Genomic DNA, 17,283 nt, shown 5'->3' with positions numbered 1-17,283 from the left:
AAAACATGTTCCCTCCACTCCCGTCAAGTCTAAGTCTTCCTACCTCCCCCTTTCCAGTCTTTCCTGTGTTTGATGACCTAATAGCATTTTTCCCTCTGCATACTTTGGCACAGTCTCATGGTCTGGCTGCTTGAGTGTGTCTGAATCCACTGAAATTCCTGCATGTTCGCCCAAGATTAAGATGTGGGTCGCGTGTGTCTCTCGCTGGATATGTATTCTTTTTTTGTTCTTTCCCCTTAAAGAAACCTCTCTAAAGTGCAACGTGTCTTGGGGGGAGGTGGTTAGGAGGGAGGGGGCAGATGAGAGGAACTGTCAGACTTGCACGTTTCCAATCGCATTACGTGAACAAATAGCATAGGAGCAGCCCTGCCAAAAAACGCTTGTGTAACTTTGCAAATGTGCCAGAAAGTTTAAAATCTCGCATCCCTCCTCCTTCTTCCTCCACTCCAGACACCAGCAAAGGCAGGACGACGACGATGAGAGGCTGCCCGCTCGCTATTGCTTCTGCTCTTCTCCCCATCATTCCTCTATAAACACTGGGAAAGGGGGGGAACGGGTGAGACGCCACATCCGCGTTGTCTGTTTTATTTTTTACCGCCTACCCTCCAACCTTGGCGCTCTGTAGGTAGCTATTGAAATACGACGATAGACGGTTTTTCCTTCCCTCACAAGTGATTTTTTTTTCTCCTCCCTGTTTTTATTTCTTTAAGCAACGCTTTTCGTGTCTGTGGAGATTAAAGGAGAGAGAAAGAGATGCATTTCCCTTCACCCGCAGTTATCCTTGTTCGGTTACATCTGTGCGTACACTTGGGCTGCATTTTGCAAGTGGCCTGCCAGCAGCCCCGACGAGACCCTCCTCCCCCAGCCTCATGGAGGCAAAGGATTCAGTGGGAGAACAATGGGCAGGTGTTCAGCCTTCTGAGTCTGGGCTCTGAGTACCAGCCTCCGCGCCGGAGGGACCCGGCCGCTGGCTCCTCCGCCGCCTCCTCAGCCTCCTCGTCGCTTCGCCAGTCGCCGGTCCTGCTGCTCAGAAACAACAGCACTTCTCCGCGCTCTCGCCCGCTGCCGTCTGTGGGCGCTCCGGTCCACGACAGCACGAACAGCAGGAGGCAGCCGGCCGCACGGCACTGGTTCCAGGCTGGTTATCAGCCGTCTGGGCAACGGCACCAGGGAGAACCGTCGGCGTCCACCTCCCCCGCTGCTGCTGACTCTGCCACTGCCACCGCCACCACCAGCAGAAGCCCCGGGGGCCGAGCGCGGGGCTCCAGCCCGGCGGCCCAGGACCGCAACCAGAGCCCAGCGGGTAGCCGCCCCACCCTAAGCAATCTCAGAGCTCCCAGCCGAGTGGATGGCATGGTGGGCGATGATCCCTACAACCCCTACAAGTACTCAGACGACAACCCCTATTACAACTACTATGACACTTACGAGAGACCACGTCCAGGAAGCAGGCACAGACCTGGCTATGGGACTGGATACTTCCAGTATGGTAAGTGACAATCACAAATAAGCTGACGTACAAAAAGTTCGAGATATCTGCCTCTTCCCCGCCCCCCGCCCCCACAAAAACAGCCCACCCTGCTGTTCTCCTAAGAGGAAGCCCAAAGACCCGACTCAACCAGAACGCCGCACCCGTCCCTATAAGTCTTCCTGACCCTCACAAAAGACTGCCACATAATCACTCGCAAAAAATCCCCTATTATTTGTCTTCTTTTCTCCCGCCTTCATCCCTCCTTCTACCTAGTCTCAATACAAGCAAGGGTGTTACTGGAAAAGACCCAGTTCGGAGAGGAAGGGTTTGGAGAAAAGAATGGGTAGCAAGGCTAGACAGGAAGTCGGGGTTAGTAACAGGGTTTCAAGGTGGTGGTGGATTTCTGATTATTCTTGGCCGACTTGTAGGTCTCCCAGACCTGGTGCCAGATCCCTACTACATTCAGGCGTCCACGTACGTGCAGAGGATGTCCATGTACAACTTGAGATGTGCTGCGGAGGAAAACTGCCTTGCCAGGTAGGGGCCGGGGTCTTCTCCTGACCCTAACGAGGGCTCTCTTCCTCTCTGCGCTGCTCCTCTCCTCCTGGAGTCTTGCCCGTGGCAGTTGGGGTCCTGAAGAGGTAGGAGATGGGAAATGAAGACAGGACAAACTGGGGATGATGAGATGGAAGAGGGTGCTTTTTTGTGGGCCCTTCCTTGCTCGGGATCTCTCCAACTGTTATGCAGAAGAAGAAGAGTGTGGCTTGGATTAAGACTGTTTGTTTACTTCCTCCTGAATCTTTGGAGTCCCAGGCTTATGTTCAAGTTTCAAAAGCAATGGGGTCTTGTTGACATGATTAAAGAAAAAGAAATTGTACTTGACCTGATAAAAGAGCCCACACACTACTATGGGAAGCAGCCATTCCTAGTAAAATTGAATAAAACATCTGTAATTTGACCCTCCAAAAAACCCCCCCAAAAAACGTAATTATAGAGCATGTTAATGACCTCTTAGAAGACTTAAAAGTATGTTTGCGACTGTGGTCTCATTCACTTGGCAAAGGTTGCTTTTTCCTCTTTTGGTCGTAGCTGTAATTAACATGTTCTGGTTTTACTTCAACAAGCCTTGAAACTTTGCTTTTTCAACAGCTTTAAAACAAGGATCCTTAACTTGGAGAATAGAGTTTGTAAGGTTTTGATGCTGAACAGCCAATAGAGGGAGCCCAAGATACTTTGGAAGGTGCCCCCCCCCCCCCCAAAAAAAAGTTAACATTGAGAAGAAATTCCTTGGCATTTCAGAGAATGGTAACATACTCCAAGACTAACCCAAAAATGTATTTGGAGTTATAACTCTGTAAAGTAGGGCAAGGCTTAAGAGACTTAAAAGTGTGCTTTTTTAACCAGCACAGTGCAACCATTCTGTTTGTATTTCGGAAAAGGAAAGAAATTAAGTTATGGAATATGTTTGCACATAAAAAACAAATCTTTTAGTCATGTTATATATCCCAGAATTCATATTTTTACTGGACCTGTATTTTATTACACAAATAAAGGGAGGTCCTGGACAGGAACTCCCTCTACCAAAGCAGGAAAATACCCAGAGCTACTGAGAAATTATGACTTATCCAGGGTCTCACAGCCAACATATGTCAGAGGCTGCATTTACACCTTAGTCTAGGGGTGTGGATGTGGCCTCGAGGCCACATATGGCCCTCTGGGTCCTCAAGGGCAGCCCTTTGACTGAATGCAAACTTTATAGAACAAATCCTTGGAAAGTTTGAATTCTGTCAAAGGACTGCCCTTGAGGACCTAGAGGGTCACATCTGGCTTTGAGGCCACAGGTTCCCCACTTGCCCAGTCCTTCAGACTGGAGGAAATTTCTCTGTTCACTGCTCCACACTGCCTCTCTATTTACTACTTATGGTAGTCATAAGTATTTGGGAACGCTAGGTCTGATGCTTCTTATGTTTGTTTATTCTCTCGCTTTGGCTGATTTTGGCCTTTCTGCTAGTACTTCTTGCTTCTACCAAAGGAAGGAAAGGAAAAAAGAGATGACTCTCCAGCAGTACTGCAATGTCTTTTACAATATAGTGTAATTGTAGTGCTTTCTCATGGACTGAACAGATTTAAATAGCATTTACTTGACTTAAGTAGCTGTATAATTTGACCTTTATTTTAATGACATAGAGACTTAGACCCAATATCTAAATACCTGCACTTGAGTCCTAGATGTGACTATTGCTAGTTTTGTGACCACTGGTAAGAACTTATCTGAACTTCAGTACTTGTCCTACCTACTTCATATAGTTCTTGAGGTAATTGTTTCATAAACAGTAAAGCATCATATAAATGGGAGCCTTTATTAAGAATTTATCTATTCAGGGCAGCTAGGTGGTGCAGTGAGTAGAGCACTGGCCTTGGAGTCAGGAGGACCTGAGTTCAAATTTGGCCTCAGACACTTGACACATGTACTAGCTGTGTGACCTTGGGCAAGTCACTTAACCCCAATTGCCTTGTCAAAAAAATTATTTATTCAATAATGAGAAGTAGCATCAGGAAGAATGGAATTCAGTTCCTGACTTTTGACTCTTGGCAGACGTGTGACCTTCTGTTTGCCTTGGATAATTTCCTAAGACTTATCTACTAAACCATAGAGGTGTTACTATCTAGATCTACCTTGGTGGAGGGAGTTCCCTGAAAAATATTGATAGATTTGTCTTTTACCTGTGATTTGGAATAATTCCTTCATTCATTGTTTTTATTCTCTTTGAACTGACATGCATATTACACACAAAATTTTGGGGCAATGGTTGCCCTTTTATCCGTCTGGTTTTTAAGTGTCATATATTTATTTCCCTATGAGAAGGGATGGGAGAGGGGTGGGCAGGAAGTCACTATAACTATGTTATAAGTGTCTTTTTTCCATTAACTGCAGTTCAGCATACAGGTCAGATGTCAGAGACTATGATAACCGAGTGCTGCTAAGATTTCCCCAACGGGTGAAAAATCAAGGGACGTCAGATTTTTTACCAAGCCGACCAAGATATTCATGGGAGTGGCACAGTTGTCACCAGTGAGTGTGCTGATCATTGTATAGTACTCTTAAGTCTTTCTTTCATAGTTTTCATTTAGTATTTGTTATGATGGATACGCTACAGTACAATGGCAGATGGCACTTTCTTATTTTAGTTATTATTTACTTCTTCCAAAGTCACTTGGAAAAAAAGAAGAATGAGGCAATATGTGTTGCTTAAATATCACAGTCTTTAAATTGATTGATAATGCTTGAAACTCGACATTAGTATGTCTTGAATTGAAAATATTAAGTCCTGTCCACTAGAAAGGAGTTCTGTTTCCAAAATGACACCTGTAGAGTAACATTTCCATTGGAATAGAGACTGCAAGGATGATATTCTTGTAAAACTATCTTTGGAGTTTTAACATTGTATTATAAAAGATGATTTTAAATATCCCTTAAAGGGCAATAAAAATTGGATAATTAAAGAATTAGAAAAGATTGTGAAAGATTATTTAGTCTAGTCCTCTTTTAAAAGGACTGCAGCAAAACTGTCCCAATCAGATACTAGCCAATCATATTTTAAGGCTCTCTAGGAATGATTATTCTATTACCTTCACCCACTAATTTTCAGCGATTTTAAATCGTCTTTGTGTTCTCTCCATACTTGAGAGAGAAAGTTGCTTAATATCTTCTTCAAAAGCTTCTTAATTACTTGGGAAGTTACAACAAAGTTCCACTTTTTTAATGGAAAGGTTGGATACCAAATTTATTTCACAAAAACAGATTCCCTTCCTTCTTTGTCTCCTTCCCCTGCTATAACAAAATGGACATTGGCCTTCTATCATAAAACTGTTATTCTGTATTTTAATACTGATGGGGGATAAAGCATTTTCCCTTTCTTCTCCTTATTAATGAATTAAAATGTACAGCTATTCAATAAAATACTCATAAATAGCCAAGATGGAATAGTGGATAGAGAGCTGGCGTTTCACTCAAAAAGACTTTAGTCTTTCAAAGACTTATCCTCCCTCAGATATATGCACATAGTAGGCATGCATACATATCTGCATATATCTTATCTATATTTGTGTATATGCATGGATACACACATATGCATCTGCATATATCTTTATCTGTTTGACTAACCACGTGCAAGTTATTTGACACAGAAGAGTCCCAGGCAACTTTCTAAGACTATAAATTGCAGAACAGTTTCTGAGACCAGCATTAGTAGAGTTTCCACACTGAGAGTACCAAGGAAATCACAAGTCTGAACTAAAAAATGTATACATATCTTGTAAACAATTTAAGTCACCTTAATTTCATAAAAGTATTTCCACGAAAGCAGAAAACAATACTCTGCTGCTCTGCCAACTCATATTATGCCATCCTTCCAATTTTAAACTTAAAGATATTGCTATATCTTCTGTCTCTCCAAATTTTCTCTCTGTTATATATTTGAAACCAACTATTGAGCCAAAAGGGAAGATTGCCTTACAGTTTCTTGTGGTTACTTAGTCATTTAACAAGAATTCCAGATTGTGCTTACTTTGTGGGCCACTTGTATGCTCAATCTTTTTTGGATGCCATTGTGAATAATCATTTATTTCTCATTTTTATTTTTCCTAAGTGTGTTTTCTTTGGTCTCCTTTCCAGCTATCCCTTTTTGAACTTGATTACCATTTTAAGTGACTATTCTTTTAATTTGTCAAAGTCAACCTGATTTCTGTTCCTGTAATGTAAGAAAGTTTTTACTTTTATGGTGATGATGGCAATAAGAAAAACATTGGGTAAATTCCTTATCTCACCTTTCATTTAAATACTGGCAAAAAGGGTAATATAAAAACTTTATTTCCACTTTCAGATCACTTGCAAGAGATCCCTCTTTGCCTGTTGATAGCTGATGGCTTAATATCATCCTCTTTTTTTGTCAGTTCAGGAATTAAAACTTCTGCTGTAGATAATCAGATACTAGTAAGTTTGGCTATAGAAGTGCAATGTTTGAAAACAAAACTTTAAACTGTCACCAGCAAACATTCTTGTCAAAAGGAAATAGTAGTCAATGCTCTTTGAAAGAAAAGACAGCAGCAGGCAGACAGCAATGAAAGAGGTGCTGTGTTTGGAGTCAGAAGACCGGGGTTCAAAACACAGCTGTGCTGCTTACCATCTGTGTGACTTTGGGAAAGTCACTTCATTTTTCTAGTCCTCAGTTTCCTTACCTGAAAAGGAGGAAGTTGGATTAGATGACCTCTCTTCAGGATCTAAATTTATGACCTTATTCCAAAAGTCAAGTATCAGCTACCTCCACTTAAAAGCGAATAATCAGAACTTGGTTATTATCAAGAAAATTAATGTAATCCAAAAAAAATTAACCAAAATTATAAGCCTCCTGGAAGTAAAAGTATTAACATTCATTGTCTTTATACATGGAAGAAGAAATAAATCTAGTATGTTTTTTCATCCTTAAAAACATATAATCACAATTTTAATATGAAAAGAGATTTTGGTTCAACGAATGAGGTCTTATAGAAGACAGATGTTTTATGGTATTAGTTTGCTATGAATGAATCGTTTTATGTGTAATCCAGTTTTTAATTAACCAATATGCCTTCGTTGAATGGACTACCAGACATTTTCACAGTATGGATGAATTCAGCCACTATGACTTACTTGATGCCAGCACCCAGAGCAGAGTGGCTGAAGGCCATAAAGCAAGTTTTTGCCTTGAGGATACTTCCTGTGATTACGGATACTATAGACGATATGCCTGTACAGCACACACACAAGTAAGTTGACATTTCCTCCTGCACCCCAAGCTTACAGGTTTCAGAAAGAAATGACATACCCTATTTGTATTCTTGCAGCTTTAACTCTTTGAGTTACTTCATTTAATAAGTCATCTTGTCAAAGTAAACAATACATGGGAAATGGAAATGAATGGACTTGCTTTTAATATAGATACATTTAATATAGACATATGTGATATTTAGTATAAATATGTATTAAAAAGCAAGTCCATTCATTCATTTCCATTATTACTATGGAGAGACACCAAGAAAGAAAGATAGAGAACAAGTTCATTCATTTCCATTTCCTCTGTGTTTGTGTGCGTGTGTGTGTGTTTGAAAATATAATTTTTATCCTTTACGGGAGCTACTTCACATATCATTATTAGGACTGTAAGAGTAAATATAGTCTTTTAATACAGTTTCTTGAATAGATGGGTAACATGGATTGGTGTGAGGATATTTTTCTATATTGTTTAGCCAACTTGCTAAGTGATCTAACTGTCATCCAAACTTTGCACATTTATTTAAAACCACCTATCCCCTACATCTTGCTAATACATTATCACAAGAATATGATGATGGTTGAAAAATGGTAAATGAAGGGGAAAAGGGAATGCAAGCTCCTTATAAGGCTCTTTCTAAAAAGTCTGCCTTTTCAATGACACATCTAAGAAGAGAAGGGTATAGTTACTCTCCCATGCATACATGTGTACACATTTTAAATTTCAAAGATAATTGATGTCAGATGCAGAGATCTGGGACTGATTTTTTAAAAATTGTGCTGAATTAAGCAGTTTACATATGCTTTATAGTTGGAAAATGTGTGCTTCCATAGCTAAAGCTGTGTCAGTGTTTCCATAAGGAGCCTCAATTTGTAAGTGGACAATATAATTTTACTCCAGCCTGAATTTTGGCAGGAAAAAAAGTAAATCAACATAACCCAGTCCAGAGCTGATCCACAGCTGGGATCTTGCAAAGTAAATCTATGTGCTGGAGTAGGAAACTTCTTAGAGATGTAAATTTGTGTGATATCTTTTTCTGAACTCACAACACCATAACAAATAAAGAGAGAGAATATATATTAAAGCCCATGTATTATTGTGCCAACGTTTGTTCCCCAGAAGAATAAGCTGCATGCCCCTAAGTGGGTGTATATGTGTCTAATATGTCTTTGTTATTTATCCTTTGCATTGAATGGTGTTGTTGCCAATATTATCTCTGTGTGCAGATGAATAAAAGGTGATTTGGAATTCATTCTGTATTGTGCACAATTCCAAAATATCCTTCAGGTGACATCGAATTGGGTCTTGTATACAACCTGGGGCTGTTTGTGGTTCTCTCTCTTTGTCCCATGCGCTGTAAAGTCCTATTCCTCAAAAAGATCTGCTATTATTTTAGTGATTAGTTGCATTTTAGAACCTTTTGAGTGCATTCCCTTTTCTTGTTTTACATTGTATCTTAGTTGAACCAGGAAACTCTTTTTGAGAAGCCAGAAGAGATATGTTTGTCGATCTCAGTCTTTTCTTTTTAAGCAGAAAATATCAGAGGTCTAAGTTGTGTGGACTTTTGTTTTTCCCCACGTTGGAACAATAAACTAACCTTGGTTTGGTATCAAGAGTTTTAGTTACTAAGATTTAGTTTGCTGACAGAATTCTATTATTACGATATTATGTATCATATGATTATATCCCTTAGACTACTCGAATAACATTTTATTCTCATTTTTTTAGGGACTGAGCCCTGGGTGCTACGATACCTATAATGCAGATATAGATTGTCAGTGGATTGATATTACAGATGTAAAGCCTGGGAACTACATTCTGAAGGTAGTGAAAAATGAAAATGTATATAGATTGTAAGGCTCTGTGAATATCTATGGAGTCAGATATTAAATCATCTTAGGGCTTCACATGATTTAGTGGAATCATTTGAGACCACATCTAAACCAACCCAAACAGATGAGAATTTATCTTGTTTGCGTAAACTTTCTTTGTAATTCATTCAAAGTTTTAAAAAACCCATCTAACTTAAGCTGCTCAAGCTTTAATTTAAAACGATTTCCCCTTATTCTAGCTTACATGGAAACAAAGAACAGCTGGCTAGTGTATAATAATGACATCTGATAAATAAATATTATTTGCTTCTATTAGGTCAGTGTAAATCCCAGTTATTTGGTGCCTGAGTCTGATTACTCAAACAATATTGTGCGCTGTGACATTCGATACACAGGACATCATGCGTATGCCTCTGGTTGTACAATTTCACCGTAAGTTTCCTGTCTTTTTTATTTTCTTCACAAAAATGGTTATTTCTTGGTCTATCATGACATTTACTAATAGTTTAAGTCATTTTGTGTGTATTGCCTTCCCCCTAAACCTAAACTGTGAGTCTAGAAAATGTTCCAAGATCAGGATTTATTACATAATTAAGGCCCATCCTTTTTGCACTGATAGTAAAGGTGGCTGTGCAAAATGGTGAGTGTGCAACAAGGTCTTATTTCTTTGCTTAGAACAAATTTTCACATAATTGGATGCTATGACCACAGGTGTTATAAAATATAGTAACTTTTATCAGGTATGATTATGGAATGAGACGTAGGCTCTCCCATTTGGCGTATCTTCCAAATAATGTAAATATAGTACACTTAACAATTGAATTATATTAAACATAACTGAAGAAGACACTCCATGGCCTCCATGTCATACATACTGGCAAAATGTCTAAAGGCTACGTAATAAGAATTTCTAGCTGACAGAATCCTAGATAACAAAGACTCCTGTCCACAGATTTCGTGCTATTATTAACTTGGTTTAGTGGAACAATAGCAATAGATGAACCATTTCACAGAAATCGGGATGGCTCTGAAAAGGAGACTTTCAAGTATGTTCTGCTAACTCTGTTGCTTGACACCCAGAAAAAACAGCAATAACCTGAGGTTTTCTTTAATGAAAATAATAAATGTGGCTAAATTACATAGCTGAATTTAATTTTTGTGAATGTTGGTGACAGTATATCTTGTACATATTACATTTGCTTTTCTGTAACGATACCTACTCTTCCTCCTCCTATTACTAGCTAACGTTTATCTAGTACTTACTGTGCTAAGTGCTTAACATTTATTATCTCATTTGATCCTCAGCAACCCTGTAAGGTAGGTGCTATTATTATCCCCATTTTACAGATCAAGAAACTGAGGGAAACAAGTTAAGTGACTTGCTCAGGGTCACATAGTTAGTGATAATACATGAATGGAACTTTCCATGTAAATAATTAGGCAAAATCCAACTTGTATAGAAGTTGAAGGGGCAAGTCACAATATTTTTGCACCTCAATTTCCTCAACTATAAAATAAGGACATGGCCTGACTAGAAAAATCACTAAGGTCCCTTTCTGATCTAAAATGCTATTATTCCATATTAAATTCTCATCCCTGGATACAACTTCTTTGGGTGACTTTTTTGAAAGAACAATTTCCAAAATTTAATAAATGAAATGAACATTTAAGGAAATATTTTCAGTATTTACTCAGTATGTATGGCCATTAAACCATGTGGGTTGGTAATTTGTGTCTAGAAAAAAATAAAACCCTATTATGATATTTTAATCTAAAATAATTTTTTCAGAACTTCAGTACTGTATATATGGACTAAATGAGGGGAAAAGTAATATCTATTTTTTGGTCTGTACTGTGATTTCATTGGCAGAGAAAACCTCTTTGATCATATAGCCATAGGTATCAGTGGTGGGCCTTGAATTGAGGTCATCCTGACTCTCAGGTCAGCTTTCTATCCATGACACCAGGCTGCCTCTCATCATGAGGTCATTGGAATAGAGGACCCCAACAGACCTTCTTGATCTAAAATTCTATTATTCAAGGTTAATTTCTCATCCCTGAATAAAATTTACTGTTAGAAAATTTATATCTTACACAGTTTGGATTCAATGACATTCTAATTTCACATATTCAACCCATAACATGACTTTCAACTCAAATTCTGTTTACTATAGTAGTTAATTTACCAGTGTGATTGTAATATTTTGCAGCCTTTTACAGTGTGTAATCACAATTATTGGTACAATTGTGATTCTTCACATCTTACAGTGTGAATTTGTCTACTCGAGACCTCCCATTTTCCTTTTTAGTTGTTTAGTTGTTTTTCAGTCATGTCTGACTCATAGTGACCCTTTTGGGGATTTTCTTGGCCAAGATCCTAGAGTGATATGCCATTTCCTTCTCCAGCTCATTTTACAGATGAGGAAACTGAGGCAAGCAGGGTTAAGTGACTTGCCTAGGGTCATACAGCTAGTATGTGTTTGAAGGTAGATTTAAACATAGGACGAGGAATCTTCCTGACTCCAGGCCCAGCACTCTATCCTGTGCCACCTGGCTATCTCTTTTCCTACTTATACAATTCGATTCATTTTCATAGTTTTTAATACTTAGAAGTTGAAAGTTCACTCATCAGACATATAACCACTTTTCTCAATCAATCATTAATGATCATTTACTAAGCACCTTAGGCATACAGTTTTTGTTATTTGGGAGAAGGAAATTGCTTCCATATCTTGTGCCTAAAGTCAGGAAGGGCAAAATAGGAAAATTTTAATGATTGCTGAATTTCTGCAGAATGTACTACGTAAAGCAACTTTGCTTTTCTCCCTCTCTCTTTTTTTATTTAGGTACTGAGAGACAAAAAAAGTAAAATAAAAAAAAAATGGATGAACCAGTGCCTGGTGTGTTGAACCGAAAAAAAAGAAAGAAAGAAAAGAAAAGAAACCTAGATTAACTTCAGTAGGATGTAAATGTTTGGGACAGAGCACAGAGAATGCAAAAGGAATTATCATTTGGACTGCTTAATAACAAAACATAACTGGATTTTGAGATTGGGAATATTTTCATTTATATTGATGATATAGTTGTGGTGAATTATGCAAAGTGTTTCAAATTCCACAGTTATGATCATTCGCTATTTCAAAGAAACTTGCCTTGCAGTGCTCTGGGAAGTGGGAGTGCAAACCAGCAAAATATTTGTTTCATTGAACTATTAGTGAATGAGCTGAAATTGTTTTGTGTTCAAAAATTTTTAATGTGCTAAATTACAACAAAGTATCATAATGATCAATTTGTAAATACTAGCAAAAACTAATTTGGAAATGTTAATCCTATCATTACTCCTACAAATAAATATGGAAATATTGGTGCTGAGGAAAGAATACACATTATTGATTTCAAGAAATATTAATATATAGCAGAGAAATGTCAGTGTATGTATTAAGATAGTTACATTCCTATATAAAATTTATGTTTACATTTTTAACATTAGTAGATAAACCCTTTTCTTTCTTCCAAATACATAGCTCAATTCTGACATAAATCAGGTTTAGTTTTCAAATGGATTAAGAATTGAACCACACGATTCAAGTCTAATAATTTTTTTTATGACGCCTTGTCTGTCTCTTTGACCTTGTCTATGGCTAGAGATATTCAAAACTACATTCTTAAAATGACTAGTCAGGGGACGGTAACATGGATAATTTTCAAACTAATAGAGGTTTAAGTAAAGTATTACCAACACTTACCATCTCTTCAGGTCACAACAAAAAAGTAGTAGCCCAAGTATTACTGCATATCGAACATCTTTTTTAAATGAATGGAAAACTCCTTTGTTGTTCCCAATATATTTTTTTACCTTTCATACTTGATATTTTTTACACGAGAATCATCAGCGTATTTTATTGTTGAAGAGATTATTCATATCAATAAGATCACAGATCCATTGAAGTATATAAAACTATAATTAAAATATTTAAATATTGCACAGGATATATGACTTAGTATGTCTATGCAATAAGGTATCATCTAATTAGGTCAGTAGGAGCTAATTAATAATATTTTTTTCTGAAAAGTTTAGCCTAAATTAGTATATGGCTTTAATTATTAGCATAAGAAAGGGGACAAAGGAAAAGGGATATTTTCTGTAAAGTGACAAGCTGTACTGTATAATAAGACAGCTGTGATATTACTTTTAAACTGTGAAATAATTTGCCACAACAAAATTTGGATAGCTTCTGGTTTTCCTGAAAAAGCAGAAGATGCAGTATGAGTTGTCTACACTTGAAATAAAACTATTTTAAAGTTAGTGGTGCTTAAGCAGAAATTATCATAAATTAAACAATATAAAATATCTAAATTATGATATGCTTTTAAATACTTCCACAAAATGCCACATAGAAAAGTGGATTTACATCTCCATGGTTTATAAAAGAAAAAGGTACAATTGTCAATAACTACTAAGCACCTGTTGTGTACATGGCCCTATAAAAGGTCCTATCATAGGTCAATACATAGTTTACAGTATGTATCATGCCCTCCAAATGGAATATTTACCAATATTTAGTAGTATGCTGTGACACTAAAATAGTCACAAAGCTTTTGAAGAATCTGTATCTGGGCTATGTAATTATTTCTTTAATTATGATCTTTTCTAGTAGAGATGATCTTAAAACACTTATTTTTGAACTACTGTCAGTATTATTACTGAGCCAGACTGGCATTTAAGGATACATATCTTTTCATTAAAAGCATATGATTTAGAGCTGAAAGGAGTCTGTGAGAATCTAGTCAGTTTCAATGAGATCATGGATCTGTTTTCACATATAAAAACCATAACTAAAATACAATTTTACAGATAAGGAAATTGGGACCCAAAGAGGTTGCGTGATTTGCCCAAAGTCAAGATTTGAACATAAATCCAAATCTAGGCCTTTTCTCCATACAGTTCTGCTTCTTCACACACATGTCCTTTAAAAACTTTGATTTGTTTTTGGATATAGAAAAATCATAAATGTTCCATTGACTACATCCTTGCGTCCTACTACATTTGCTTTATGTAAATAATTTATCATAACATGTAGCAATGATACAGGCTGAAATAACCAACTTTATATGCCCCTACTATTTTTAATCATTACCATCTTTCAGAGGTTCAAAGAGCTGAAGGGTTCTTACTTTATAGGACAGCTGTTCCAAAAGCTTCATTTTCCAGATCAGGAACTATTTTGATAAAGTTTTGTTATGAAGATCATTTAAAAGTCATGCAAGCATGTGCTACTAATATTTATAACACGTGTCCAACACCTCAGAAATGGCTGCATTTTTAATTTAACATTGAACACTTTGATTTTAAACAGAACTTCATTTACGTTGTTTAAGGGAGCCTCAAATCATTCTTTATTCTATATCACCTCTCTCTTTCCCTCTACAATTTCATTTTTGAGCCCTGAAAAAATAATTCCAAGGAGTGATCACAAAACTTTAAATAATAACAACATAGATCACTGGTAACACATATTAATCAATAAAGCTCTAAACGAATTGAAAGATGAATAGAAAACAAAAAGTTGACACAAAAATATAGGAACTGTGAAAAGTCTGGCTTCAACTATAAAGGGCTACGGGGAAAAATAGGCTTTTAAAATTACCATTTTTACAAATCACCTTCTTTTACATACCATATGTTCTTTCAGATGGTCTGATAATTCATATATTTTACAACTGAACTAAAAATTTCTTTACTGGTGAATAAGACCCAGACTCCCCTAACATTACCATCACATGTTTTATTTAAAGCTAATATATCAAAGATAAGATTTTCATATTTTTAGAAGCCCTTATATTTTTGATGTAAGTTTTATTATTAAAATATATATGATAATTTTTATTAGGCATTGCTTTCAAAAAATGAAACTAAAAGAACCATGGTCTCAAATATATTAAAAAATTCTCCCTTGGAAACTTATCTGAGAGTTTTCTATAAATAATGTTCTCCAAATTTCAGATTTTAGAGGAAATGCAACCTATTGAAAACAATTGTGTGAAGCTAAGAGATTTAACATGTCACTAATCTTTAAAAGGTACAGCTCCTTTCATAATGCTTTTGGATGTTAATTAACAACTATAAGATAAGGCTCTGACAAAACCAAATATATGTGGAGTAAAACAATAGCTTCATTTTTATTTTGTACCAAATTTTATTGTGTATGTCAGCTGGCACGTAATTTACCTTCAATTCCTTTCTGTCAAACTTTTTCTTTTTTTATGAAGAATTGTATCTATCCAATCAAAAAGTAAGTTTCATTCACAAGCCTCCAATATTCATCTGACTAGTTCTATGCTACAGCTTGTGATTAAGACATGTCCACAAATAGTGCTTCAGGTTTTAAATGGTGCTGAATTATTTCAACTTGAATGTACATCATATGATTCCATGTTAATGGGAAATGAGCATATGTTTGACTGCAACACTCAGTAAAAAGTCCCTTGATAATGTTATAGGTTTTTAGTATCTCCCTCTTTCTTTAGGAATTGTCTTTAAAATCTCTATAACTTTATTTGAAGGCTTTTATTTAAAATATTCTGATGCAGCATATTCTTCAGTGCACTTTCATATTCTGTTCTTGTATGTCTGTATTATGATTGCAAAGTTTATACAAAATGACTTGAATAAACATTTTCAAGTGTTTGGGTTGTCCAAATGTTTTGCTTATGAATAGAGAATCTGAATTTAAAATTGGTTTAAACTGTTTCCCAAGGTGACTTTTTAAAAAATAAATTTATTTATTTTTAGTTTTCAACATTCACTTCCACAAGTTTTAAATTTTTTCCACCTCCTTCCCATTGCCGCTCCCCAAACTGGTGTGCAATCCAATATAGGCTCTACATATACATTCTTATTAAACATATTTTCACATTAGTCATGTTGTATAGAAGAATTAGAATGAATGGGAGGAATCATGAGAAAGAAAAAACAAAACAAAACAAAAAGAGCAAATAGTATGCTTCAATCTGCATTCAGACTCCATATTTCTTTTTCTGGATATGGATGGCATTTTCCATCATGAGCCTTTTGGAGTTGGTTTAGTTCTTGCATTGCTGAGAAGAGCTAAGTCCATCAAAGTTAGTCATCCTGCAATATGGCTGTTACTGTGTACAATGTTATCCTGGTTCTGCTCACTTCACTCAGCATCAGTTCATATAAGTCTTTCCAGGTTTTTCTGAAGTCCACTTGCTCATCATTTCTTATAGTACAATAGTATTCTATTACATTCATATACCACAACTTGGGCATCTCCTCAATTTCTGGTTCTTGACCACAACAAAAAGAGCTGCTATATTTTTGTATAGGTGGGTCTTTTTCACATTTGTATGATCTCTTTGGTATACAGCCCTAGAAGTGGTATTGCTGGGTCAAAGGCTATGCACATTTTTATAGCCCTTTGGGCATAGTTCCAAATTGCTCTCCAGAATGGTTGGATCAGTTCACAACTCCACCAACAATGAATCAGCGTTCCAATTTTCCCACATCTTCTCAAGCATTTATAATTGTCCTGTTTTGTCAGGTTAGCCAATCTGACAGGAGAGATGTGGTACCTAAGAGTTGTTGTGATTTGCATTTCTCCTTAAGTGACTTTTAAATGCTAAAAAGCTCAATTGGTAGACAGATAAATGTTTGAAAGTTAACTGTTATTTTACCTGATTGGCCCCTCATTTGTTCTTATCTTCCAAATCATCCTCTTTACATTTTAAATACTGATTCTCCCCATCAGGCCCAGGCTGAAAGTCCAGGGGATATTCATACAGGCAGATCCAGGTTACTTATACTAGAGGAACTTCGGCCTAATCCATTTCTGACCTGTACAAGTTTACTCCTTTTTAGGCAATCTGGTGTCCCCTCTCCTTACGGGGGCTTACCATATTGATGCTGAAATTAGTTAAGACATTTGACCTACAGAGCCCAATGTAGCTCTGAACTCCCAAGGTCTTGAGATCTGCCAGCATCATCCTTACTGTAGCTGGGATTACAGACATGCTCCATCATGCCAGGTTCAATCTAGGCCATCTTCTAAGAAAGCAGTTCTGTTGGCAGAGAGCAGAGCATGGAACCAAACACACCTCTACTATATTTGAGTTTTTATCAGGTTTTAGAGCAAATATACCAGAATTA

At 36.9% G+C, this 17,283-nt stretch overlaps 1 protein-coding gene across 2 annotated transcripts; it reads left to right on the top strand.

The window, feature by feature from the left end:
- Window positions 1-443: 443 nt before the first annotated feature.
- Window positions 444-12,539, top strand: LOX (lysyl oxidase). Of its 2 annotated transcripts, XM_036738688.1 has the most exons (7): window positions 444-1,489; window positions 1,900-2,008; window positions 4,407-4,544; window positions 7,120-7,276; window positions 9,010-9,105; window positions 9,430-9,545; window positions 11,960-12,539. In XM_036738688.1, the coding sequence occupies exons 1-7, from the start codon at window positions 754-756 to the stop codon at window positions 11,964-11,966; spliced, it is 1,359 nt and encodes a 452-aa protein (XP_036594583.1). In that variant the 5' UTR covers window positions 444-753; the 3' UTR covers window positions 11,967-12,539. The 2 variants fall into 2 exon arrangements, with proteins under 2 accessions (XP_036594583.1, XP_036594590.1); XM_036738695.1 differs by lacking the exon at window positions 11,960-12,539 and having other exon boundaries at window positions 514-1,489; window positions 9,430-9,549.
- The last annotated feature ends 4,744 nt before the right edge of the window (window positions 12,540-17,283 follow it).

Source organism: Trichosurus vulpecula, chromosome 1 (genome assembly GCF_011100635.1).
Source record: "Trichosurus vulpecula isolate mTriVul1 chromosome 1, mTriVul1.pri, whole genome shotgun sequence".
In the NCBI taxonomy this organism is placed as follows: Eukaryota; Metazoa; Chordata; class Mammalia; order Diprotodontia; family Phalangeridae; genus Trichosurus; species Trichosurus vulpecula.
This window is presented reverse-complemented; position numbering and strand designations above follow the sequence as displayed.

Excerpts from the sequence above, each read along its gene's own strand:
- LOX (XM_036738688.1), top strand. The coding sequence starts at position 754 with ATGCATTTCCCTTCACCCGCAGTTATCCTTGTTCGGTTACATCTGTGC. Across the intron at positions 1,490-1,899 it reads GACTGGATACTTCCAGTATG|GTCTCCCAGACCTGGTGCCA; the intron begins GTAAGTGACAAT and ends GCCGACTTGTAG. Across the intron at positions 2,009-4,406 it reads GAGGAAAACTGCCTTGCCAG|TTCAGCATACAGGTCAGATG; the intron begins GTAGGGGCCGGG and ends CATTAACTGCAG.